We start from the raw sequence: 27,394 nt of genomic DNA, 5'->3' as shown, positions 1-27,394 counted from the left end.
TGAAAGAAAATATTGCTGAAATCATTTAAGAATGGTTCTAATGCACTATAATTTTATAGAATTAGAGCAGAATAGACATTCTCTACTGACAAAGTGTTCATGGTAAAGAGAAATTTTCAATGTATTTTTAAGTTTATAGAAGAACAACAATTCTAAAAATAGATGATGAAATAATATTGCGACTCAATATCCAAAGAAATTCCAAAATCTCCATTGGTAAACTGCGCAAGAGTGTTCTATATTCTAACACAAGGCATGAAACTCTCAATTATTCAAACACTCCACTAGTTGTAAAATTTGGCTTTTCAACTGTGCAGCCTCATTCCCTCAATATTAAGTTTTAGATCACATATCTCTTTCTCTCTCAATGTCATTCAATGTAGCTGATTTTGCATTGAAATAAATATTCTACTATCAACTTTCTGACTCAGACATGGTACCACTGATTAATAATTTCTCACTGAAAAGAAATTTTATGTAAGGTCAAAGTAGTGAATTGAAAATGATAATTAAAGATTGAGATAGTTAACTGGCTGTCACAAATATTGGTTGCATTTGAACCTCGATAATCCTCAGTTTGAAAATCTGTCTGCAGAAGTACGAGAACGATGTTGCTGTAAGGCAGCGACAGACTCAGTATTCATCCAATCTGCTAATGGTTCAAGCATGATAGGAAGTTTTGCCTAGAAGATAAGACATCATGTTCCTGAAAGCGTGCCACGCATGAAAAAATGCAATTGCCTCTGAAGAAGTGGTCTTAAAGACTGAAACTACTTGCAAGAAAGTTAAATCCAAAAGCGCGGACTTTCTGTTAGGTGAATCGTGCCAGCTACTCACTGTACTTAGTTACCCAAGACTTTCCATGGGCTTTCCACTTAATCATGCTGTTGTGAAAGCCATTTCAGTACAGCACAGTCTATGGGGAATTTAGGACTGTGCAATCAGCAAGCAATAACATATGTCCTGGACCAATCACACCTCAGAATTTATTAATCAGTGATAACATGTCTGAGTCAGAAAGTTGATAGTAGAATATTTATTTCAATACAAAATCAGCTACATTGAATGACATTGAGAGAGAAAGAGATATGTGATCCAAAACTTAATACTGAGCTAATGAGGCTGCACAGTTGAAAAGTCAAATTTTACAATCAGTGGAGTTGTTTGACTAATTGAGATTTATCATTGCATTAAAAAAGCATCTTGTATTGGAACAGATTCTGCTGTGGCTTATTTAATGGATATCTTTCACATAAATAAAGCAATATATCCTTTAATATATTTCAATGCTGATTCCCTTGCTGAGATACTAGTCTGGTAAAATTTCTGGAGCAACAAAACAACTCAAACATTCCATGGTTAACTACATGAGTGTATTTCCCAAAAATTATTACCCAATTTTAATCCTAGTAGCAGTGAATTTCAATAGCCTTACTGTAATTTTACTGCAAATTGCATGCCAGTGTGATCAATGTAAATAATTCCAAAGTGTGTGACTTAATTTGGAAGAAAAGACAATGGAGAAATTCATTTTCACCATCTGGGAGTCTATGGTGGAACCACAGGAACTTTTGCAATTCTGAAAAAATGCAACGTAAACGAACTTCATTTTTAAAAAATTTATGCTGGGATATAGTTTCTAAATCAGTTTGTTTGACAGTTCAACCACTTTAAATTGATTCATTGCAAGGAAATAAATTTGAATGTTCATGATAATGTTTTGCAAAAATAGATATTTATGCAGTACCCTGTAGCCTCAACCAATGAGAGAGAATGAAGCAGCAAATCACGACAACATCGAAGTTTACTCCGTCACAACGAATCCAGATTTATATCTGATATATGTGTCTCTTCATTGTCCCTGAGTCAGTATCCTGGAATTCCCTACCTAGCACCATTGTAAGACCCCATCATCAAATGGTCAGGGCAAAGAGTTGACTCCAGCCTCCTCAAGACAATTGCTTACAAGGAACAAAGGTAACCTTGCAGTGTCAACCAATTTGTGAAGACAAATAAAGCAAATGTATTTAACTCAAGGATCTAAGTTTGGAGGTAAAGCTGATATCTATTTGGTAAATTATTAACTGTTTATTGTTAAATAAATATCCAGGAACATTACACCTATAAATGGAATAAATTCATGTTCATGTTGTTGGAATCCAGTTCCACACCCAACAGATGGGGTCATATAAGGACAATAATTTTTATTGAGTTCTTTCGAGGATGCACTACATGATGAGCCCTTCTGTGTGTTAAGGTGATTAATCAAAACCATTTTACTATTCGTCTGGGCAGGCTAATAATCTTCACTGTAGAGAATAGGAAATAACATTTTGATGAATTCAACAGTCTCTAGTCACTTTTACATCTGGTTAAAATTGAAAGTGAAGTTAGATTGTCTGTTGGAGGATCAGTGGTTGTTGGCACATTCCAATCAAAACAGCATTGTGCATGCGTGTATGTTTATGACTTCACAATGAACGCCACCAGATAGCAAGACATCATCAGAAGCAGGCGGAAAAAAATTTTAAAAGGTTGGGAGAAATGAAATTCATTCATTTTATGAAAGAAACAGTTTTTAACTTTGCGCACAAAGGCAGTGGGACATGCATGGATATCTTGTCATCTGATTTTGGGTGTGCATGTTTGTTTATAAGACTTAGGGAAAGCGAGGATTGCAGGTGCTGGAGATCAGAGTCGAAGAGTGGCTGCTGGAGAAACACAGCCGGTCAGGCAGCATCCGAGGAGCAGAAGAGTCGATGTTTTGGGCATAAGCCCTTCATCAGGAATTCCTGATGAAGGGCTTATGCCCAAAACGTCAACTCTCCTGTTCCTCGAATGCTGCCTGACCGGCTGTGCTTTTCCAGCACCACAATCTTCAATTGTTTATAGGCCTTGATCAATAAAGTTTATAGGCCTTGATCAATAATATGTGTTAGCAAATGAGAATTGCAGTATCTAAATACCATTATTTTTAATTATGCAGTGTGTGCAACATTTCCAAAATTTGGAGAATGGTATTAAGTGAGAAATGAACTGTAGCTTTTGTATTTCTCGCAGTTAGGTTTTATAGTTGAATAGATACAAGAAATTTCTACACTTGGCAAGTGGTCATCTGCAACCTATTGACCCAGCTATAACCTTGCTTAGCAGTAAGATAGGAGAGGGGTCTTGGTGGGACCAACCTAGATTGTAATTAAAATGTGTCAACATTGTCCAATCCTCTGGGACAGATTCAGAAATTGAACAGTGACTTTTGTTAGCTACTTTTCTTCAGGGTGTCATAGCCCATATGGCAGTGTTGGAAGGATTCTTTTCATATTACTTCAGCAACAACGATTTGGTGTAGCAATCACTGTGAAAGTAAACTGCTAATGAATAGCAACACTGCAACAGTAATACAGTGCAGTTACTCCCAAAATATACGCCATCTTTTTTAATTAGGTGAGCAGCAGTCTGTATTGCCTGACAGAAATTAACATCTTAAATGGGTATACCGATAAAGAAAATGTTGAAATTATTACATTTGCAAATCGTATTTAAAAGAGAGCACAAAAGTCAATCAAAAAAAGTTAGCATATTCCTCATCAAATAAGTCAAAGGTTCTTTACTTAAATTAACCGATTATTGTTAAATAAATATCCACAAACATTACATCAAAAAAGGAATAAATTCATGTTCATGTTGTTAGAATCCAGCTCCACACTCAACAGATGGGACCATATAAGGACAATAATTTTTATTGAGTTTTTTTAAGGATGCACTACATGACTAGCCCTGTAACCTATGTTTGCTCTTTTCAGATGCTGACATCACTCACTTCTAGAATTTTGGACTTTTCTTGTGCGTTTTTAGCATTTGCAAGTTTCTTTGCTGTTTATCATATGACTTTGAAACTATTGTAACCAACTTAATGTTTAAATATGAAGTCTGTTCTCCTGTAATGTGTGTGCATTCCCATGCAGAATGCACCATGCAGGTACTTTGTGACCCCCAGAGGTCATATCAAAAGTAAAATTGGGTATTGCCTTGCACTGAGGCCCATCTGGAACTACTAAAGATCAGCTGGCCTGTAAAGGGTCAAGCTCCAGGAAACCCCCATCAGTGTCCTTAGAAAGTTCCCTAAGAGATCATAATATTATTATTCTAAAGTCTGTGTTTTCATCCCCAGTGCCAAATATTATTTGAAATATAACCACCCAGCCCAGCAATTTACAAAATCAAATACCCTAAGTTCTGGTTCAGATTCTTTCAGCCACCAGAGATTTATCCATTAATATTGCTGTTTAAATGAAGGACTTCACTTTGGAAAACATAGACAGCTGATTGTGCATTAGAAAACAACAGTAGTGCATACAGATGTAAAATCTTAGTGCCTTAAAGATCTAAAAACCTGATATAATTTACCAAATTGCTTACCACATCAGATTTGTTCAACTAATGAACCAGAAGTGAGTATCTGATGTTGCGGCCTTTATAAGACGTCATGCTTCAGCTAGAGAAGTGGGCTGGTTGTGGATGTTCACTGCTTCATGTCTGCCACCGTTTGATGTGCCAATTCACAATGTGCAAAAACTGCAGAAAACATAGAGGTTTCCATCGGGATAAATCCTCTTGCCAAGCCACTTCACCTGTGAAAACTGACAAAGTATACTCATGTCATTGGCAGATTTGTTTTTTTTGTGATCTTAGCAGCTGAACCCTTAAACTGATCTTATGGGGACTGTTCAAGCTGTGCCATTATGCTGGATATTTAGAATATTTGTGATGTTAGTTTTACTGAAGTGTCCAAAAGCACTACATTGTTCATCAAAGGGAAAGTTCCTACGTTTTTTTAGGTAATAACGCATTAATTGTACAACATGATGTTTAAAAGCATGATCAACATTCTATTGCATGCCTAACCTTGACAGGCATTTGTGATTCCTTTTGCATATGGAGTAATTCAATTAGCCGACTCAATAAAATTGTTTGATTAGAAATTCAAATAATTTAGATTGTCCAATAATGTGTAAATGTGAAAAATGGAATGAAAAGAAGGTAGTTTAAATTCTTTTTCTTCAGATTACCTGCAGTGGGCCTGATAAGAATAGAATTTTTAAAATATAATTGCACAGCCAGAAGTTATAAAGGTAATAATAGTTTGACTGACGGATGCAAGGTAATCTTTTTTGGACCATGGGTGTTCAAAGCATTGATAAATTATCCTTTGGAATAACAGCATTTGCATGCCCTTTCAGGATTGACATTGATACTAAAGGTGTTATTTTTAACCACTAGAAGATCTCCCATGGCCCTGCTCATGATTAGCCTGGAGAGTAGTGCAGGATTGTGTTGATTAGCTACTAATAATGCCTGGCCCTATGAGAAGGTGATCTAAATAGCCAACTCCAAGTGACTGCAGCAACTTATAAATTCCTGAGATTAATCTGTCTACAAGTCAGAATGACGTGTTAAAAGATTGTTTTGCACCCGTGACATAGTGCAACCTCTGGAATGTGAAGGGTATAAATTATACAAATGACTACTTGCGCATAGTATTAGAGCCAACATTTCCTATCTATCATTGTTTTTAAAAAATATATAAACATCCCTCAGTTGCACTGCATCATCAGCTTTCACCTCCAAACATGCACATTTTGATTTTTCACAGCTTCTAACTTGCGCAATGACGGTATGTTGTCATTGGTAAATGTATTATGCTGGTGGGAAAAGCACCCACACCAGGTTGGTGATTTGTATTTTTCATGTGAAGATGATGTCTGGCATCGGGAAGTATTTCTGTCTGGCCAAGGAACAGAGAAAAGACTCTCTCAAATTATAACCGAGTTCCATTTATGTTGAGACTGGAGTTTGGACCGGATCCTCCAAATTAAAATGAGGAATTCTACTGTCAGTTTCCCTCAACATTATCTGTGACTGATTTTTTTTAAAATATTGAGCTCTTGACACTTTGAGCATGGTGCTTCAGTCTAACTTACATTTGTGGAGACCTCTTTGTCACAAGATGACTTGATGTTCATGAATTTTACAGAATTCAGGCAAAACACCGTGAAATTCGGGAGCGGCAGGCCCGGGAACGAGACTATGCAGATCCACAAGATTTGAATAGAGCCTATGGATCTGACGATGACCCAACATATGCTGGCATGAGTTGGTGTGAATCTTCTTTAAACAGCGGGCACAACCTGATTTTAAATACTAGACCGCAGAGTGCAAGAGAAGAAGCACAACCAATGGAAGCGGTGTATGCTCAAGTGAATAAATCAAGAAATGGAAATATTCCATCTGTGGAAAGGTAATCTGATGCATTTTACACTTGCAGTTTAATCTGACAGCCTTCTTGCGGCATGTGCTTGCTTTCTGAAAGGCTCATCATCTAGGAAAAGAAAATTCTGTCAGAAGATTGATCCAGAATTTAAACCCGCTATGCCAGAGCTAAAGTTGAAGATCTTGCATGGGACATGTACACTGGTCGTACTTTTCCATAGTCCTTTCTTTAACACAAAATATGTCACTAACTTCTACTTTAGTGCACATCAAAGTCAAAGCTTAATTAACAGTCTTATAAGATAGCAAGTTGGAAAGCAGCATTTTTAGCGATGTATCACTCAAATCTTACCCTCAGCCTGTTCATTGTTACAGTTTGGCAGTTTTTAAAATTGTATCTAATTTTATCCACTCCTCCTTCCTAAGTATTGATTTACTCCAGTGTTAGGGTTCCTACTGCAGCCCAAATCAAATGTCATTGTTTATTTGGCTTTAGATGGGAGGTATGTCATAGCCAATACCTTTGAGTGTTAGGATGGGGAAAACAAAACGCAGTAAGTTACTTTTGCTTCAGGCGCAAATATATTTTTGGTTACACCACTACCACATATATAGCGTAAAAACTGTGGCCGCGCTTGGACTATTGTGTACAGTTTTGGTCGCCCCATTGCAGAAGGATGGGGAAGCATTGGAAAAGGTACAGAGATTTACCAGGATGTTGCCTGGTCTAGAGGGAAGGTCTTATGAGGAAAGGCTGAGAGACTTGGGTCTGTTCTCTTTGGAAAAATGAAGGCTAAGAGGGAATTTGATAGAGACATTCAAGATGATTAGAGGATAGGGTAGACAGTGAGTCTTTTCCCTAGGTTGATGCTGTCAGTTTGTATGAGAGGGCATAGCTACAAATTGAGGGGTGATAGATTTAAGACAGATGTCAGAGGCAGGTTCTTACTCAGAGAGTGGTAAGGGCTTGGAATGCCCTACCTGCCAATCTAGTTAACTCAGCAACAGTAGGGAGATTTAAACAATCCTGGGATAAGCACATGAATGATGATGGGATAGAGTAGGAGGATGGGCTTAGATTAGTTCACAGATCGGTGCAACATTGAGGACCGAAGGGCCTGTTCGACACTGTATTGTTCTATCTTCTATGTTTTAAACTGTATTGAACAGCAGCAAGTTGGAAGTATATATTTCTCTAGTGTGAACTCAGTTGCAGCTAGCCACCAGGTACCTTAAATGGGAGGAAATCAAGCTCATTACAGAAGAAACAGTTCTCTTTTTCATTTATAATACACTTGTCCATCTGAAATGCTTGGATTTATTCAAATTTAGATAATTTTCAAGCAGTAAAGCTTTCAACTAATATGAATGTCCTTAAGTCAGTGCTCATTTCTGCATTTTGTGGAATCTTGATTGTGCTTATCTAGATCTCACTGTGACAAACTAATACATAAATCTTACCTAGAAATCAAAAATTAGAATTCATAACAGAAATACATGGCCATGAGAATAATTAGCCAAAGCTGAGGATGTTGTGGTCAAATTGTAAAGAGCTCTGTAATTCGTGTACTGGAGTTGGTGTGGAAAAGAGGTTGTAGGCGTGGGCCAAGGAATTGATAGGGTTAATTCAGAATGTGTTTTGAGACTTAAATGGAGAGTGACTCCTGGGAGTCTAGGTTGAAACTAGAAAAATATATTTTGGGTAGCATCAAAAAGTGAATTACATATGAGCAATCAGAAAGATAGGAAGGTATTGGAGGGAAAAGCTCTTGCGTTATTTAAGAAATTATTAAATGCCACAAGTGGACCATAGAAGATGTTTCAGTGGTCAAAATCAAATAGATCAAATGGTGTATCTCCTTCCTAAACATCTTATACCGTCTTAATGCAATAGTACGGATCTCACATGCTGCAATATCATATCTGATTCAAAAGAAAGGGCAAAAAGCTTTATGTTTGACACAACTCTCCCAGCTTTTAATGGCTATTGTGATGCGCCCAAATGCAAGTTAAGCTACTAATCATAAGTTTGCAGAAATGCATGTATTTTATTGATATTGTAACATAATTACAGGGCTGTTTTCTGTTGGATGCAGTTTCATATTACACCTAGAAACTGTAGTTGATCTAATGTAAAATCATGTTTTATTGTATATGGGTGATTTTATGATGCTTTTTTAACTTAATGCGATAGTCATTTCTTCAAGTGGTACATACTATACTGAGCAGAAGTGAGTTTTTAAGTTTGGCAGTTAACTTTCTAATTGAAGTTGGAAGCTTTCCCTCTCATCACCTTGTCAAGTATGTATGCCTGACTCTATTTGGAAATTATATGAGATTCTAAGGTAGAGCCATTAGTTTGCAATGCTAATGACTCTTCCCTTTTAGAAAAGGAAAATAATCTTTGAAGTGCTCTTGCTTTTGTCTGTGATTAGAGAGGAAGAATGCACAGGAGATGGTAACAAGGAAGTCCACTTCCTATCCAAGGTCATGAGACAGGATATAGGTGTGGACCCACCCAGGAATAGTAGGCTATAAGTGCTATTGATGTCAGCATCTTGTAAACAATCTTTGCTCAGCTTTACTGTAACTAGGAAAGGTGGTCACAAGACTAGCAGTTTCTTACGTGGGGCACTAATTTTGCAGTGTTTTCAATATGCAGCTTGCAGTTAATCCATTGTTTTGATCCAGAAATTGCAGTGCAGTAAGATCATGTGTCAAGGCAAAATGAATTTTGTCTGAATGATGAGAAACCTCCACAAGGAGGTTGCATCAGCCAGATCTGATAAATCTAAAATGTATAAGACTTACTTTCGGACAATTCTACAAGGTTGGTCACTCTGCCTTTCTGTTATTAATATAGATCAAGAGCTGACAGGAAGAATTCATGAATTTTGCAGATGTTTAAGTGTACTTTACTGCACTGCATAAGTGCCAACACTAACACATGTTCCTGTTATCTATATGTAATATCTTGACAACATTATGTTTGCTACTTGAAGTCACTTTGAACAACAAAACTATTAACTCAATTTCTGGAATGGGTGATCAATTTTTTTTAACCCTTTATGTTTTGTTCCCTCTAGCCTCCCAGCAATTGACTTAGCAGACACAAGTCTATATCATATTAACTATTCAGTGACCTCTGTAACCTCTGCTTTCAAAATTGGATTGCCAATTAATTGAAGTACTGCCATTGTATTTGGCAAAGTGTAGGGGGTTGTGGTGTAGGGCACATCTTTAATTAACAAGAAAAGGACCAGCACTGTGAATTGAAGGCAACAATTGTGGCATGACCTAAATAACTGAACCAACGGGTCTGAGAACTCTGTGGAAGTGCAGCTACTCCGATAATCCAAAATTGTCTTGTCTTGTTCTATCCAGTCCCATGTCCTCTGGTTTTCAATGTTTTAAAATCTTATTTGCTACTGTGCTTTCCATTTCATGTCGCACAACCCTTTCTCTAGAAGCAAAGTTGAAGCATGATATATTTTGACTTACTCAACATTTTTATCAATGTTTATCACAAAAAACGAGTTTTGAAGTGATCCTAAACAGTTGATAAAATATTTGTCTGATTTTGAATTGCATTGTTATTTTCTGAAATTTAAAAGAAATGTTTATACATGTTCAAACCATGCAGTATGAGCTGATATTGTGTGACATTTCCATGCCTTGGAACAGTGTTGCACAGTAGTATACCTCTGAAATGAGTCTCTGTAAACAGTGCTAACAGTTGGATTAGTTCCAATGTCATTTTCCTTTCATGCCCCATCTGTTTTTTGGTAGAAGTCAACTCTGATAAAGCCAGGGCTTTTTTTCCATTAAAAGGTCATTTCAAACCCTTCACTTGAAAATGACATTTATGATAATAGCTGGTAGTGAAGTTCCATGGGGTTTCAAGACGTGTTAAAAGTGCACAGCATTCCTGTGTCAGACTTATTCTGTATATGCTGTGTGTGTTGGGATGGAGTACGGAATGCAAAACATTTTAATTTAAAACTGTTGTGCAGCAGGCAGTTCTTTTGGGAAAGTTTGTCTCTTTGTCTTCTTTCGGCATGGCATAATAATCTTTAGCAACTGAGGACACACTACATGAAGTATATTGTACCTAGCTTTAATAACTAATGTAAAAAGATTTTGACTATTTTATCCAGGTGGAGTTGTTTAATGTGCTTCAGCCTACTCTATTAAGCAAAAGAACATGAAGTTTCAATTTAAATCAGAGAAAGCACAATGTGCACTTGTCTTTTTTTTGTTTGTGCTTTTCAAATTTGTTTTGTGTATAATTTATTTGGGGCTTACATTGATATTGAATGTATGGTCTTGGGTTGCATGGTAGGGAAGTGAAGGATTGGGCTAACTGTATATGGCCAGAATCAAAAAACACTCCCAGCTATTGTTTGTACTGAAGATTGACTTAGAAATGCTGTCTGTGTATGTGCACCATGCTGTGTAGCATACTTTCAGTAGCATTGCACAGAAGAAATCACAGTCAGATTTCCAGTACACTCAACTCGGAATTCTTTCTGCGACAGTTATCACTGGAACCTTATTAAAAGTCCTGTTGAATTCCATATAGTGGAGCACAGCAATTCAAAGAACAAATGGAACTGACCAAGTTGTAATCTATTATGATTCAAGACTTTCACAATCAGTGTTTTTTTTATTTCTATCAATATGTATTTAACTTAATATTTTATCAAATTTACTCAACCTTCTTGGTCATAATTAATGTGCAAAAGTATTAATTTAAATTTTTGCTTTCTTCAGATGTATTCATTCATTTCATCCGTTAACAGTCTCCAATACTTAAAGGACAATGTAGGCAAATCCTGACATGATTTTGATATAAGCTATTTCTGGAAATTGAACATTTATTCCTTATTGTTAATTTCTTTATTGTTCCCCTTGTACAATGCGATTACAGGTCCTGATATGATATGTTAAGCTAGGTGCTGCAATAAATTTCAGCTAAAGGCCCGTTGGCACTGGAGACAAGCTCACAAATGGCTTTTCAAGGCTGAGGGCTCAGTGATGGTTGTAACATTCGCATTTAAATGAGCAATGTTGAGCAACAGAATACAGAGATACTTCAGAGCACAATTGCTTTTTTTTTCCTATGTTGTTTGCAATTCAGACATGTTCCATGCAACAGACACAGTTGAGAGAGGAACGTGATGAAATTCACCATCAGAAAATCTTGGGGTTCTGTGGGTGGAGATGGAAATGGAGAGATGGTGCTGCTGAATCCTGAAAGTAGGTGATTATCGTTAACTGTGCACCCTTGCCTAAAAGAAAAATAGAACTTGGAGGTGCAGTGTTGCTCTCTAGCATTATAACTGAAAGCATGGTCACCATCTGGTCTTAAGCTATATACTCCAGAAAATGCGCCATCACAGCTTTTTGTGCACCGCAATATATGTGGTTTCCTGTTTCCCAAATGAAGATTTATTTTGCTTGCGAGATGGGTACAGACGTGCACGTGTATCTGGCAGTGTTTGAGCCTGCCCTGACTACAGCATTAAATAGGAAATGACAGACCTTTTAAGATGATAATATTGTATTAAGATGTAATGTAATATACCATGAAACCATGCTTCCACAGAGGGAGTTGGATAAATTGAGGGACAAAGCTTTTAATGACATCAGTGAAAGACCATTGTGCTCCTCTGTTTAAAAAAAAGTTGCATTAGTGATTTGACCACTAGTCTGCAAATATTGACAGACACCAACAGGGAAATGATACCATTGGCACCAAAGCTTTTGAAAGGATTTAATATTCTGATCCTTTTCCCTTGCTGTTGCTGCTGGTGAAATGCTAATGGCCATAGTTTTTTTTTGTCTGTAATTTAGAATTCTAGGTGATAAACCAAAGTGCATACAGGGGTTGAGGTAGTGGTTAGTTGTTTCCAAATTTGCTTCCTTTATCTTGAAGTTGGCAGTTAAATAGTCACCAGACAAAGGTGAGCTACGTAATGGTTCCAATCAGTATTTGAAGACTTGTGCTCCAGAACTAGCTGTGCCCTTTACCAAGCTGTTTCAGTACAGCTGCAACACTGGCATCTACCCAACAATGTGGAAGATTGCCCAGGTATGTCCTGAATACATAAAGCAAAACAAATACAACCCAGCCAATTACTGCCTCACTGTCTGCTTTCAGCCAACTGCAAAGTGTTGGAAGGGGTTGACGACAGCGCTACTAGACAGCACTTGCAACTCCCTAATGTTCAGTTTGGGTTCCACCAGGCCCACTTGACCTTTGATCTGATTGTAGCCTTTCTCCATTCATGGACAAAAATGCTGAATTCCAGAGGTAAAGCGAGAGTGACTGCTCTTAACATCAAGGTAGCATTGGACAGAGTATGAGATTAAGAAGCCCAAGCAAAATTGGAGTCAACAGGAACCTAAGGGAAAGCTTTCTGCTGGTTGCAGTCTTTCCTGGCACGAAGGAAGATGGTTGTGGTAGTTGGCAATCAAATCATCTGAAGCCCACAACATCACAGCAGGAGTTCTCAAAGTAGTGTCCATGATTCAACCCTCTTAAATCACTTTATCACTTGGGGAAGTCTTAAACTGATTTGGCCGGAGGATGGGGCACATAACAGGTGTAAAGTTAGGAGCAAGGCCCAATCAGATGTGGAAGGAAAGTCAGGACAGTCCAGTAGTTGGAGAAGACGTGCTTGATAACACACATAGGAGGTCTGGAAAGCTAATTTGTATCTTTTTTTAATGCAAGACACTTAACTGGTAAGGCAAACAATCTGAGAGCATTGACATTATTGCAATCGCTGAGATATGGTTGAAGGAAGGACAAGGCTGGCAGCTCAACATTTCAGGGTATAGAAATTTTAGGCGGAGTCAAAGGGAAAGAGGTGGAGGAGTTGCATTATTGATAAAGGAAGCCATCACGGCAATGATGACAGAGGACATCTTAGAAGGGTCTTCAGATAAGGCCATATGAGTAAAGCTCAGAAATAATAAAAAAAGTGATTTCCATCTGAGATTAAATGCAGGCCTCTGAACAGGATTGAGGAGCACATTTGTAGGCAAATCACAGAAAGGTGTGAGAGAAACAGGGTAATACTGGACTTCAAGTTTCCTCGAATTAACTGTGACTGCCTTAGTGTGAAAGGATGGGGTGAAACTTTTAAAGTGCATCCAAGAGAGCTTTTGGTGCCAGTATTTTGCAAATGGGGCAGTGCCAGACCTCATCCTATGAATTAAACCAGGCAAGTGGTTGAAGTTTTAGCGAGTGAGCATTTTGGGGACAGTGACCACAACTCTGTAAGCTTTGAAGTTATTACGGAAATGGAAAAGGATAGTGCATAAGTGGTGTCTACATTGGGGGAAAGCCAATTTCAGTATCATAGACAGGATCTTGCAAAAATAGACTGGGAGCAGCTACACAAGCAGACATTTGGAAAGTGGGAGTCATTTAAAAGTAGCATAGTGAGAATTCAGAGCCAGTGTGATCCTCTAAGAGTGAAGGTCAAGGGTAACAGGTCAGGGAACCATGGATATCAAGGGTTTTGTAAAAAAAAAAGCATATGTCAGGTATTGTGATTTAAAGACAGGGAAGGCCCTGCAACAGTACAGCATGTAGGAGGTTGCTTAAAGAGCAAATTAGGAGGTCAAAAAGGGTCCACAAAATTTCTTGGGCAGATGCTATGAAGAAAAGTCCCAAGGCTTTTTATAATTACATTAAAAGAAGACTACCTATGAAGTAATAGGGATCTATTAAAGACCAAAGAGACAACCTATGCATGGAGCCTATGGTTTGGGTGAAGTCTTAAATGAATACTTTTCTCCTGCATTCACAGAGGAGAAAGACATTGTAGCTGGAGATTTCATTTGGGTAGTGAGATTCTGGAACACGTTATGACTAATATGGAAAAGGTATTAAATGCTTTAACGGGCATGAATATTCTGAGCCTGATGAGACAGATACCAGGCTGCTATGGAAGGCAGAGGGAGGAGATTGCTGGGGCTCTGACAGAGTGAATATCTTGACCACAGGTGATGTTTCAGATGACTGGAGTATAACTAACATGAATCCTTTGTTCAAAAAGGGCAATGAGGAGAGGCTAAGTAATTACAGACCAATTTGTCTGATATCAGTGTTTGGGAAACTATTGGAAAATATTCTGAAGGACAGGATTAATTAATACTTGTAAAGTCCAGAATTGATCCGGGGTAGTCCGTGCAGAAAGCAGGAGATCCTATCTGTCTGATTGAATTGAGTTTTTTGAAAGGCTGACTAAATATATTGATGAGGGTAGTTATTTGATGTGCTTTACATGGACTTCGGGCAGACCTTTTGAGAAGGTCCGACATGGAAGGCTGGTCCTAATATTAAGAGCTCATGGGATCCAAGACAAGTTGGCAAACTGCATCCAAAATTGGTTTACAAATTTGAATAAGGAGTGGTAGTGGAGGGTTGTTTTTATAACAGGAAGGATATGATCAGTGGTGTACAGTGGTTCAGTGCTGGGACCATTGCTGTTTGTCATGTCAGTTAATGACTTGGATGGGAATGTAGAAGCTTTTATTAGTAAGTTTGTAAATGACATGAAAATTGGAGATGTTGTTGATAGTAAGGAAGACTGTCTCAGGCTCTGGTCTGATATTGATTAGCTGGTAAATTGGGCTGATCAATCACAGAATTTAATTCTGCTAAGTGCAAGCTGATGCATTTTGGGAAGTCTAATAAAGAAAGACATAGACAATGGGTGGTAGGTCCCTAGGGAGTGAGAAACAAAGGGCTCTTGTTGTACAAGTCCATAGATCCCTGTAGGTATCAGCTCAGGTTGACAGGCTGGTGAAGAAAGCATATGAGATGCTTGCCTTCATTAGTCAGAATATAGAATGTAGGAGCAAGGGAATTTTGTTAACAACATTATAAAACAACTTCATCAAATAAGCGGAACTGCTGAGCAAAAATTCTAAAATTCCATCGAAAAGTCATGAACAAAATGATGACGTTTTGTTTTGCAAAACAAAAAAAAATCACTGTATCCTTACACAATCTTTTGGTTAGGCCACAGATTGAACACTGTGTACTGCTACATTATGGGAAGGACAGAATCGCGCTGGAGAGGGTGCAGAGAAGATTTATCAGGATGTTGCCTGGGTCACTCCTCAGCCTCTGCCCGAAGGAAAGCACTCCACACCTTAAACTTATGCCCTCTGGCATCAGATACATCTACCATGGGGAAGTGAATCTCATGAGCAATCTTGTCAATACCATTCGTAATTTTTTATGTCCCTCTCTGCCTCCTCTGCTTCAAGGAGAACAAACCCAGCCTATCCATATACCTGAGACATTTTTTGCAGCAGCAGGAATCCCTGCAGCAATACAAAATGTCCCATAGTGTAACAGCACACAGTATTCAATCTGTGGCCTAGCCAAAAGATTGTGTTAGGATGTAGTGATTTTTTTTTTGGTTTGCAAAACAAAAAGTCATCATTTTGTTTCTGATTTTTCGATGGAATTTTAAAATTTTTGTTCTGCAACTCCACTTATTTGAAGAAGTTGTTTTATCACATTGTTAACAAAACTTCCTTGCTCCTATATTCTACTTCGCCGTCGGCAGGATAGTTGAGAAGGCATTTGGTATGTTTGCTTTTATTGGTCAGTGCATTGAAATAGGAGCTGGGAGATCATGTTGTGGCTGTACAGAGCATTAGTTGGGCCACTTTTGGAATTTTACATGCAATTCTCGTTTCCCTGCTATCTGAAGGATGTTGTGAAACTTGAAAGGTTTAGAAATGATTTACAAGGATGTTGCCATGATTTGGAGGGTTTGAGTATATAGACAGGCAGAATAGACTGGGGCTGTCTTCCCTGGAACGTTGGAAGCTGAGAAGTGACCTGGTAGAGGTTTATAAAATCATGAGGGGCATGAATAAGGTAAATAGATAAGGTCTTTTACTTGGGGTGGGGGGAGTCCAAAATAGAGGGCATAGGTTTAAGGTGAGAGGGGAAAGCTTTAAAAGGGACCAAAAAGGCAACTTTTCACATACAGGTTGATGCGTGTATGGAATGAGCTGCCAGAGGAAGTGGTGGAGTCTGGTACAATTGCAGTATTTAAAAGGCATCTGGATGGGTATATGAATAGGAAGGGTTTAGAGGGATATGGACCAACTACTGGCAAATGGGACTAGATTCGGTAAGGATATCTGGTCATCATGGACGAGTTGGGCTGAAGGGTCTGTTTCCATGCTGTACATCTGTATGACTCTATGACAAAGTACAGTTAAATAAGATTAGTGTAGATTAGTGTTTGTTGGTCAGCAGAGACATGGTAGGTCTAAGGGCCTGTTACTATGCTATATGTAGGACTCTGTGACCTTCCCTCCATCTTCAGGTCAGAAGTGGAGGCGTTTGCTGATGATTGCATGATATTCAGCATCATTTGCAACACCTCAGATACTGAAGCAGTCCCTGTCCGTATGCAACAAGACCTGGATCACATGCAGGCTTGGGCTAAGATGGAAGGTAACACTGCCTGGCACTTAGATGGCACAAATGATCATGTCCAGCAAGAGAAACTCTAACCGTTGGCCTTTGATTTTCATTGGCATTACTATTGCTAAATCCCTTGGATCATCGTTGACCAGAAACTGAACTGGGACAGCCATATGAATACTATGACAGGTCAGAAGCTTGGAATTTTGTGGCAAGTAACTCACCTCCTATATTCCCAATCACTGTCATGAATCTACAATGTACATGTCAGCTGTGTAATGGAACAGTCACTGTTTGCCTGCATGTGTACTGCTTCAACGACATTTAAGGTGCTTGACACCATCCAGATGAAAGCAACCTGTACGATTGGCACCCCATCATTGTATTCCACATTTGCTCCCTTCACCACAGTGCACCGTGTCAGCAGTGCTGGACTGACTACAAAATGCACTGTCATAGCATACCTAGGCTCTTTCAGTAGCAAACTTGTGACCTCTACCACTTCGAAGAATAAGGAGCACAGATGCATGGGACCACCACTTGCAAGTTCCTTTCCAAGCTGCACACCACCGTGACTTCATTGTTGCTTGGTCAGATTCCTGGAATTGTCATTCTAACAGCAGTATGGCCATCCCTACACATTTAGGAGGACTTTTAACAGTTGAAGCACCTGACAGCCATCTCCTTCTCCAGGGCAATTAGAGATGAGCAATAAATAAACAAGTGGTATGATGCCTCGGTGATTAGCACTGCTGCTTCACAGTGCAAGGGACCCAGGTTCGATTCCAGCCTTGGACGACTGTGTGGAGTTTGCACATTCTCCCCGTGTCTGCGTGGGTTTCCTCTGGGTGCTCTGGTTTCCTCCCACAGTCTAAAAGATCTGCAGGTTAGGTGAATTAGCCAGGCTAAATTGTCCATAGTGTTCAGGGATGTGTAGGCTAGGTGTATTAGTCAGAGGAAATGTAGAGTAATAGGGATGGGTTAATTGGTCTGGGTGGGATACTCTTCAAAGGGTCAGTGTGGACTTGTTGGGCCGAATGGCTGGTTTCCATATTGTAGGGATTCTGGGATTCTATGAAATGCTGACCAAGCTAGCAACACCCACACCTCATGAATGAATGATAATAAAAACATCGTCCATAAGATGTGAATGTTTGTTTAGAAAAAAAAACAGTTATACTGTGGAATCTGATTTATAGTATTCTTAGTCAAAATGGGGGAGAAGCAATATATAAAATTAAGCCATGAGCAGAAGGCGGCCCTCAAGTAAAATTACAGAAAACTGCAACACAAAGAGACTTGGGGGTAACTGTGCAAAAAACACACAAAGCTAGGACATTGGTGCAGCAGGCAATCTGGAATGTTAATGGAATGTTGGCCCTTATTTCAAGGGGCTTGGAATATAAATTGAGGTAAATCTATTGCAACTGTGCAAGGTGCAGCTGAGACCACATCTGGAGTACTGAGAGCAGTTTTGGTCCACTTATTTAAGGAAAGATATCATTTCTTTGGAGGCATCTCAGAGCAGGTTCACTGGGTTGGTCCTCTGAACAAAATCTAACCAGTATGCTCTCTGGAGTTTATAAGATTGAGAGGTGATCTCATGAAAATATACAGGATTCTGAAAAGGCTTGACAGGGTAAATGCTGAATGGATGTTTCCCCTAATGGGAGATTCTAGGACTAGAGGGCATTGTCTCAGAATAAAGAGGTGCCAATTTAAAACTGAGATGAGGAGGAACATGGGAGAAGTGTCCTTGTGTATATTCAAGGATGAGGGAGAGTGAGATTCTTAAACAGTAGAGAAATTGAGACTTATGGAAAAATACAGGAAAGTGTACATGAGGAATGTCAGATCAAAAATGATCCTGCTGAATGGTTAAGAAGCCGAGAGGGGCTGAACAGTCTGCTCCTTTTTACATTTAGATTAGATTCTCTACAGTGCAGAAACAGACCCTTCGACCCAACAAGTCCACACCGACCCTGTAAAGAGTAACCCACACAGACTCATTCCCCCTACTCATGCCCCTATCACTACAGGCAATTTAACTTGGGCCAATCCACCTGACCTGCATATCTTTGGACTGTGGGAGGAAACCGGAGCACCCGGAGGAAACCCACGCAGACACTGAGAGAATGTGCAAACTCCACGCAGACAGTCACCCGAAGCTGGAATTGAACCTGGGTCCCTGCGCTGGCAGCAGTGCTAACTGCTGAGCCACTGTGCTGCCCTGTTCTTATTGTGCTAATGGAGAAAAACATCCAAAATTCTGTTGCGCATAATGTGCACCTTTGTGAGATGGAGATTTCCTAGTTGCAGGCACTGTTCCAGCTATATTAGTCTAACAAACCATCTGGAGCAATCATAACTTTTTTTAGAAATAGGTTTATTTCATTTTGATTGTGCAAACATTTTAACATCTGCCACCACACTTACCTGCTAAATTTATTCTGAATATTTTCTGAATTATTGCTTAAAGTTTTATAGGGCATTATTCTTGTCGTAACTTGCTAATTTTCATTTAAATTGTTTCTTGCTGTGCGTATAAAGTTCACTGTTGAGTATATATATTTAGTTTATTTTGGTACTAATTGCTATCAAACATTCCGCAATAAAGGCAATGAGCTAATGGTTCAGGAAGTGTAATGTGAAGCAGAAGCTGTAATCTTCAGACAAGACCATTGTTATGTATTTAAAATGTTGAACTTTTATTCAATCCCATTGTTCCAATCTCTCATAAGTACATCAAATGTTACAATCTCTATAAAGACTGAAACCAATTTTTTAAAAAAATTGAATGGCACAGTGGCTCAGTGGTTAGCACTGCTGCCTCACGGCACCAGGGACCTGGGTTTGATTCCACCCTCAGGTGACTGTGTAGAGTTTGCAGATTCTCCAGTGTTTCCATCGGGTGCTCCAGTTTCATTCCACAGTCCAAAGATGTGCAGGATAAGCGGATTGGCCATGCTAAATTGCCTCTGGTGTTCAGGGATGTGCAGGCTAGGTGGGTTAGCCATGGGAAATGCAAGGACAGGGGGATGGGTCTGCATGGGATGCTGTTCAGTGTGGACCCAAAGAACCAAATATTGTCAAAACCATTCCCTCTTGATGTCCGCAGCTATATGAATCATGTGGACCATGTGCCAATGTAGACATGTTAATTAGCTGTCTTTGAAACACAAAGTAAATTTCAAAGACAAATTACAGCAAAACTGTTTTACAATCTGTCATTCTCAGCACTTGCCTGAGATTTTGGAGTCTATCAAAATAACTTGTGAATGCAAAAGTTGCTGCTCATGTCACCATGTCTGAGCACCTTGCACATTCCTTCCAGCGAAATAACCTGAGCCTCATTTTAATCTTTAACAACTAAGATATTGAACTTGTTGTCAGGCAGACACAAGACATGTGACCCCATTCATTTTGCTCTCCGTTAAGGATGCACACAATATCAGATACTTTTGCAACAATGAAGAAATGAAGTATCTTTATCTAGCCTTGAGTTGCTATCTGTCTCGCTAAGTGGTAAGAAACTTATCACACAGGAAACAAGTCTTAATTCAGTAATTCTGACCATATAATGGACAATTCAGATTTAAATTTGTCACAAAAGTACCGCATATCTTGACAGCAGCTTTGTATTAATAAGTTAGTGAGCTGTTGTACTCAGGTCAGAGTCTATTGAAGAGTCAGTTTGAAACTCCTAAGCATTAACTCTGAGCAGCTTGGTGATGTAGTGGTAATGTTGCTAGGCTAGAGATCCGGGCTTCTGCTCTAGGGATAAGGATTTGAATCCTACCATGGCAGATGGGTAACTTGAATCAATAAAAATCTACAGTTCAAAGTTAGTCTACTGTCGACCATTGTTGATTGTCGTAAAAATCCATCTGATGGTCTGGTGTCCTACCTGGTCTTGCCTACATGTGACTCCTGACACACAGCAATGTGATTAACACTTAACTGCCCTTTGAAGTGGCACAAGCAACTCAGTTCAAGTGGCAGTTAAGGCAGTAAATGCCCAACTAGTGACACCCACATCCTATGAACGAATAAAAATAAAACAAAAACTGATTTGAATTTCCAAGTAGCAGTACAGAATAATTATGATTTCAAGTGGTTAATTTTATCAACAATGAAAGCAATATGAACTTAACAGATACCTTAATTATTAGCATTGATGTCTTATTGTTTTATTGATTTGGATTGCATGATAAGATATCTATTGTCATTGTGCAATTGTTAATATGGTATAATTATCCTTCAAATGCTTGCTGGTTTGTTGCCCAATAGGTCTGGTGATGTTCTGTAGCTTTTAAGGATTGAAATGATTCTACTAAGATATAGGTCCTGGTAACAAAGAACGATTACTAAACAGGGAGTTTTCTCTAATTCCCTGGAATGTTAGCAAAACCGTAACTAGATTTCAATGCAAGGACTAAAGTTCTAAAAGATATGAGGATATGATATTCTCCCATGAGAGTGGACTAATGGTAAGTTGACATATTTAGGGCAAAAAAGTTTAATCAAGATCAAAAATGAATTACTTTTTTTTGAAAAAAAGTGTTGGATGCAGGATCATCTCCTTGGCTATTAAAATCAGACAGAACTCTCTTGCTAAAGGAGATGGTAGTTTTTGCTGCTTTGTTTATTTTTAGCATGTTAGAGTGTGGATTTAATTCCAAAAATGACAAGACCACTCCCTGAATCAAACCATCCCCCTTGTTTGCTTGTCAGCTGTGCTGATCTGTGAAAGCTGATCCACAGCTTTTGAATTTGCTGCCAGTTTCTTCGCATTAGCAGTCCTGATCTGTTTGCTGTGTCATGTGTTGAAAGATACTACAGGGTGGATTGACTCAGATCAGCTTTCCTTATCTAGCTTCAGCAGTTTTGATGGAAGAATAGAATGCAAATGCAATAAAGCATTAGACTTTTCAGATTATACACACATTTATATTCTGTTTCAAATCAGATTAGCCCATTGCAATAAACAGTCTCAAACTTACAGGCATTTTGCTTTCACTGAGTGTCTTTGATTTTTCTCCAAATCCTAAGTGGCAGCTCATCACCCATCACACATTCACATAGTTGTGGTATCACATTAATAAAGCTTTTTCCCATTCTCTGCCGTTCCCAGATATTTCTTTCTCTGTATCCATTTTTTACAATTACCGTCTTGAAAATGTAGGGATATGTTCAGCTCGACTTAACTAACTTGTTTTTATTCAACTAGAGACTAAAATAGGTTCAGTTCTTTTTCAAATTCTCTGGATAATCAATGCTGTGTTGACACCAAGTTTTCATTTATTTTCTTCTTCGTTCTTCTCTGTCCATCGACCCATTCAATATTATTTGTAACACACCCCTCTGGCATTTCCTGATTGAAATCAATGAAGGCACAGACAGGATAATAAAACAGTTTATGGCCCACCCTTTGTATTTCAACACTGAATGCAGTGACTGTGTGATGAACCAGGTCACAAAACTATGTCTCTGTGGTGAGTATTTATTGATAGAACCACTTTGGTTGAAAAGGCGAAAGCCATTTAATCTTAACAAGTGTCATTACCGCAGTACGACATTCAGGAAAGGATTTTCAAACTGTCAGAATCGGGTAGGTTGGATGAACAAATATTTCCATTTCTTTATTAGAACAGTGCAAAAAAACTCAGAATGAGTCTAATTAGTAAATACATCAATTACTCTAATTACGAAATACATCCATTCATTTTCTAGAACGAGTTAAGTGATCTACAACTAATTCACGTTTATGCATATAATTTACTAAAGTTGTATATTGAGAAAACAGCACACCCCAATCAATGTAATGCTGATCTTTTAACCCGCCACGAAAAGAGAAATTAACCCACTTTCCTGAAAATCATACCAAAAAACAGCTCTTCTGTTTCTCCTGCAAATGAGGGACATTCCTGAGATTCTTTGCAATAAAACTGACCCAGAATCTTCCTTCAATGTTTAGAAAGTAACCATTCAGCTAATAATTGATCACTGCCATCATCGCAGTAACTCTTAGTTGAATGAAAGCTTTCACCATTCTTCTGCCAATGGATGCTTAGTAGATTGCTCAATAGACTTTAGTATTTGAAAATAAATCTTGTGAAAATGATGGCTGTTTTGTGTTGAATAGTTGCATCTTGCAGTATGGAAGAGAATGCTAATAGGCCACATTTTACCTTTTATTTCCAAAATATACTTAACCAACAAATCCTTTAAGTACTTAAAGGTTTAATTATCAGTGTGTACTGTTTAGGAAACACAAGCAGTGATTAATAATTTAAAAATACTTTAATTAAACCTTTCAGATTATAATGTATCTCAATGTCTGCATAAAAATGCTGATAATGTTTTCTGTTTTGTAGTTGAGGCCAATTATTTTAACAGGCATTTTTGCATGAAGGCAGAAACCTGTGTACCTCATATGCGGTAAATTCTCAGGATATGTGGACTAAATAGAACAATGGCTCTTTCAAATTGATGTCTAATCCACAGATTGAACCATCTGGCACCATGTGGAAATAAAAGGCTACAGGAAACAAATTTGCTGTCAGTGCTTAAGAGTTTAAAAACTTGTGTTTTAAAAGGTATAATGTCCACAGTGAGACATATTGGATTTTCTCTCAGCTGTTGAGGTGGTACAGTGTGACCTCAACATCTGTCAGGTCATGTGGTTCCTTTTGCAAGTTGTTTTGAAAACCCCAGCAACTAGTGTTTTGTTTAGCCATCAAAGGTTCCTTTATTTATTGCCTAAGTTCGCATTTAGTGCACAGTTAGGATAGAAATCACACCAGCCCTTTTAAGTTCATGCACATGTTAAATTTGTTCAAGAGCACTTTCAGCCTATTCAGGTTTCTCAGTAAAGGTCTGTGTTATACATACATGTCATGTCACCTACAAACAGCAAAGATGCCCAGGTCAAGCCATTACCAAGAGTAGAGATTTTTAATCTTATTGTGTTTGATGTCTGCCCACCCTATAAATTTCTGTTCATAATGTGTTCTTTGGGACTTCAGAATTGAATTATGTTTCACAAGAGTATTTCTAGTTCTAAGGAAGAACGGTATCCTGGACTGTCCTCAGAATCAAAGGCTGAGGGGGTTCCTTTATTTTATTTGCAAATCATGTTAATATATCTCGTTTTTAGAGCAGAATGGAAAATAAAATCTTAGAAGTTACCAGCAGCAAGAACTTGATTTCCAAACACTGATCATCTCATTGATCAACTCCCTAGTGCATCTTCGTTTGACTCAGGATATTGTCTCTTAAAATAACTTGATTAACTCTGCAATATGATCCTTACAAGCTTTTGAAGAGAAAGGTGGGAGTGGAGTGTGGTGCACCACAAAAGTCTGCTTTGCTAACAAGCTGTCAATTAATTCTGCTTGTCTTGTATTTGATTGTTTATGCCAGTTCTACCCTCAGCATACTTTTTATTTATTTTCAGCTTTTGAAATGTGACAGCTGCTTTTAATTTGGAAAGATTAAAATTCTGTACTTAACATAATTACTGTGAGCCAGTAATTTCTCAAAATTGTTTCTGTGCCACAGAACTATTGACATTTGTCATTCACAAGGAGGCCATTCAGACTGTCTTGTCTCTGCTCACCTTTACTGGAGTGCAATGGAAAATCACAAATTAGCGTGTTCTTCTTCCTCTCCCCTTCCCAACATCTCTCAATCTTCACCTGCTTCATGAATGTATTCAAGAACAGTTAAGCAGGCTTTTAATGGGAACTTGGCAGGGTAGATGTTGAGAAGATATTTCCACTGTTGGGGGAATCTCAAACAAGGGGTCAGAGTTATAATATAAGAGGATACTAATTAAAAGTGAAATATGAGAAAATTCTTCATCCAGAGTTGAGTGAATGTCTGGAATTTTCCACCTCCCAGAGAGATCACTAAGAGTATTTAAAGTGGAGCGAGGGAGATTTTTAAAATATGAAGGAGTTGAGGCTATGAGGAGCTAGCACGAGAGAGGAGTTGAGGTCTGAGGCAGATCAGCCCTGATCCCGTTGAATGCTGGGACAGGGTTGAGGGGCTGAGTGGCTTGTTCCTGCTACTATTTCTTACAGTTTTATAACTCTCCCCCAAAGCTGTAATTGCCCATCCCCCATGACCAATGTATTTCATGCTTCAAAATTAGTCAGCATCATTAATTTTTTTCTTCATGTGAAATTACTGACAGAAACTCCACAGCTAGAGAAGATGGTCTTTCTTCATTTTAAGAGCCTACATTAAATTATATCCACTTTTCCTCCAGTGGAAATATTTCTATTAGTCCTTATATCTTCTCAGAACTCCTAGAATCATTGAATAATGCAACACATTAGGAGACTGTCAGGCCCATCATGCCACTGTTGGCTTCACAATTAGTTCTGTTCCTCTTCCGATTTTTTCTCCTAAAATATTTACCTAACTCTCTTTTGAAATTTATTATTGAATCTGATTCCACCTGCCTTGCAGTTGGTGTATTCCCAATCAGAATTACATCGGAAAAGAATTACTCAATTTACCACTTGCCTTGAATCTGTGCCTCCAATTACTAACCGGATGCTGGTGTTTGTCATCAATGAAATCATCATAGAATCCCTGTATGCGTAAAGAGGCCTTGTGACCCATCGAGTCCACACTGACCCTCCAAAGATCAGGGTCCTACCTTATCATGGCTAATCCACATAAGCCTGTTCATCCCTGGACATTATGGAGAAAGTGAGGTCTGCAGATGCTGGAGATCAGAGATGGAAATGTGTTGCTGGAAAAGCGCAGCAGGTCAGGCAGCATCTAGGGAACAGGAGAATCGGCGTTTCGGAAGAAGGGCTAATGCCCGAAACGTCGATTCTCCTGTTCCCTAGATGCTGCCTGACCTGCTGCGCTTTTCCAGCAACACATTTCCATCCCTGGACATTATGGGCAATTTAGCATGGCCAAACCACCTAACTGGCACATCTTTGGACTGTGGGAGGAAACCCACTGAGACACTGGTCGAATTTGTAAACTCAACACAGATACCTGAGGCTGGTATTGAATCTGTGTCCCAGGCATTGTGAGGCAGCAGCACTAACCACTAAGCTGTTGTGCTAACCACTGAGCCACCATCATGGTGATTTTGTAGCTCAGGGCTTTTTATAATGGAGCATGAAAAAATGTACAATATTTTGCCTTCTAAATAATTGTTTTTAAAAATGTATGGTTCAATTTTTTTGTCTATGCCTATACTGTTGGATTCTTCTATTGTCTGACTTTCCTTGAAAATGTATTATCTCAAATTAATTCACAGTAAGTTACCATCTGCCTAATACATCAATTGTTTTGGCCATTAAAAATCTTCAGTAAAGATGATGAGTTTCTTCTGGTTGTGTACGTACGATTTCTAAAGAATCAGGCACTAGTGGAAGAGGCTGAAATTTTAGATTAGATTTCTTACAGTGTGGAAACAGGCCCTTCGGCCCAACAAGTCTACACCGACCCTCCGAATAGCAACCCACCCAGACCCATTCCCCTACATTTACTCCTTCACCTAACACTACGGACAATTTAGCAATTCACCTAACCTGCACATTTTTGGACTGTGGGAGAAAACCGGAGCACCCGGAGGAAACCCACGCAGACACGGGGAGAATGTGCAAACTCCATACAGACAGTTGCCTGAGGTGGGAATTGAACCGGGTCTCTGGCACGATGAGGCAGCAGTGCTAGCCACCGTGCCGCCCACATTAAAGGAAAGCAGAAAGTTCTGGAGAAACTCAGCAGGTCTGGCAGCATCTGTGGAGAGAGGAGAATTGACATCTCGACTCCGATGGCACTCCTCTTTTTCTGAACAAGAGCAGAATCAGACTTTCTGTCCCTGAAGATGTAGCTAGCACTGCTGAGTTTCCCCAGCAATTTCTGCTTTTATTTCAGATTTCCAGAATCTGCAGTATTTTGCGTTTATTTGTCTTAAATGTTATAAATGGTAGATAATTGAGTAAACAATGGCAAAGTATGGCTAAACTGTATATATGTCCAAGATTCTGTTACTTAAATTCTGCTGTTGCTTAGCACCCATTTAGCCTTCTTGAAGGTTGACCCTTACTTGAAAAGATTTTTTTGTGCTTTGTGAAGGACCTACCTCAGAGCCTGGGAAAGCAATATAAAAGAGACGTGTGAATTGATTAAAGGGTTCACTGTTAAGAAGCTGAATATCATGCCTAAAATCAACTTCTAAATCACTTATTTGACAATTGCCTATACAACAATATGAAAGTTTGCAATGTTTCTGGAATTCCTTTCTATTTGTTGAACCTTTTGGTCAGTTAGATGCACCGTTAATAAAGCATTGTTAGATCCAGCTACCAAAAACAACCCATTTCCACCTTGCCTAATAAATTATTGTTCCCGGCCTTGCACATGAGAATTCCAGTACGCTTGTTTACTTTGCTGCCCATTGAGCAAACTTCTTAAAACAACGTGTCTCCTAGATAAACATTGAAGGCCTCTGCGGATAATGTATCCTTCCTAGTACTGAAGAACAAACCTTTTGGTCTGTTTCCTGCTGTAGAGGATCCACGCTGCATTGGTGCTGTGAATTTGACTCTCTCAAAGTGAGATAGCGTTAGATTAGGTGGCTTAGTGTTGACGTGTCTATTGATTTGAGTTCAG

At 38.8% G+C, this 27,394-nt stretch overlaps 1 protein-coding gene across 5 annotated transcripts in view; it reads left to right on the top strand.

Annotated features, from left to right (window-relative positions):
• The window catches only part of pard3aa (par-3 family cell polarity regulator alpha, a), an 858,224-nt gene that overhangs the window by 750,299 nt on the left and 80,531 nt on the right, over window positions 1–27,394 (top strand). For 4 of the 5 annotated variants that reach the window (XM_043690628.2, XM_043690626.2, XM_043690625.2 and 1 more), the window contains one exon: window positions 6,035–6,298. The exons of the other annotated variant lie outside the window; for it this stretch is intronic. In XM_043690628.2, coding sequence (XP_043546563.2) covers window positions 6,035–6,298 — 264 coding nt within the window. The remainder of the gene's footprint in view (window positions 1–6,034; window positions 6,299–27,394) is intronic. 5 annotated transcript variants of the gene reach the window in all.

This window comes from Chiloscyllium plagiosum, unplaced genomic scaffold (genome assembly GCF_037043375.1).
Source record: "Chiloscyllium plagiosum isolate Xiang-an unplaced genomic scaffold, Cpla_swu_hap1 HiC_scaffold_5, whole genome shotgun sequence".
Classification (NCBI taxonomy): Eukaryota; Metazoa; Chordata; class Chondrichthyes; order Orectolobiformes; family Hemiscylliidae; genus Chiloscyllium; species Chiloscyllium plagiosum.
The sequence above is the reverse complement of the archived record's forward strand: the minus strand, read 5'-3'. Positions and strand labels throughout refer to the sequence as shown.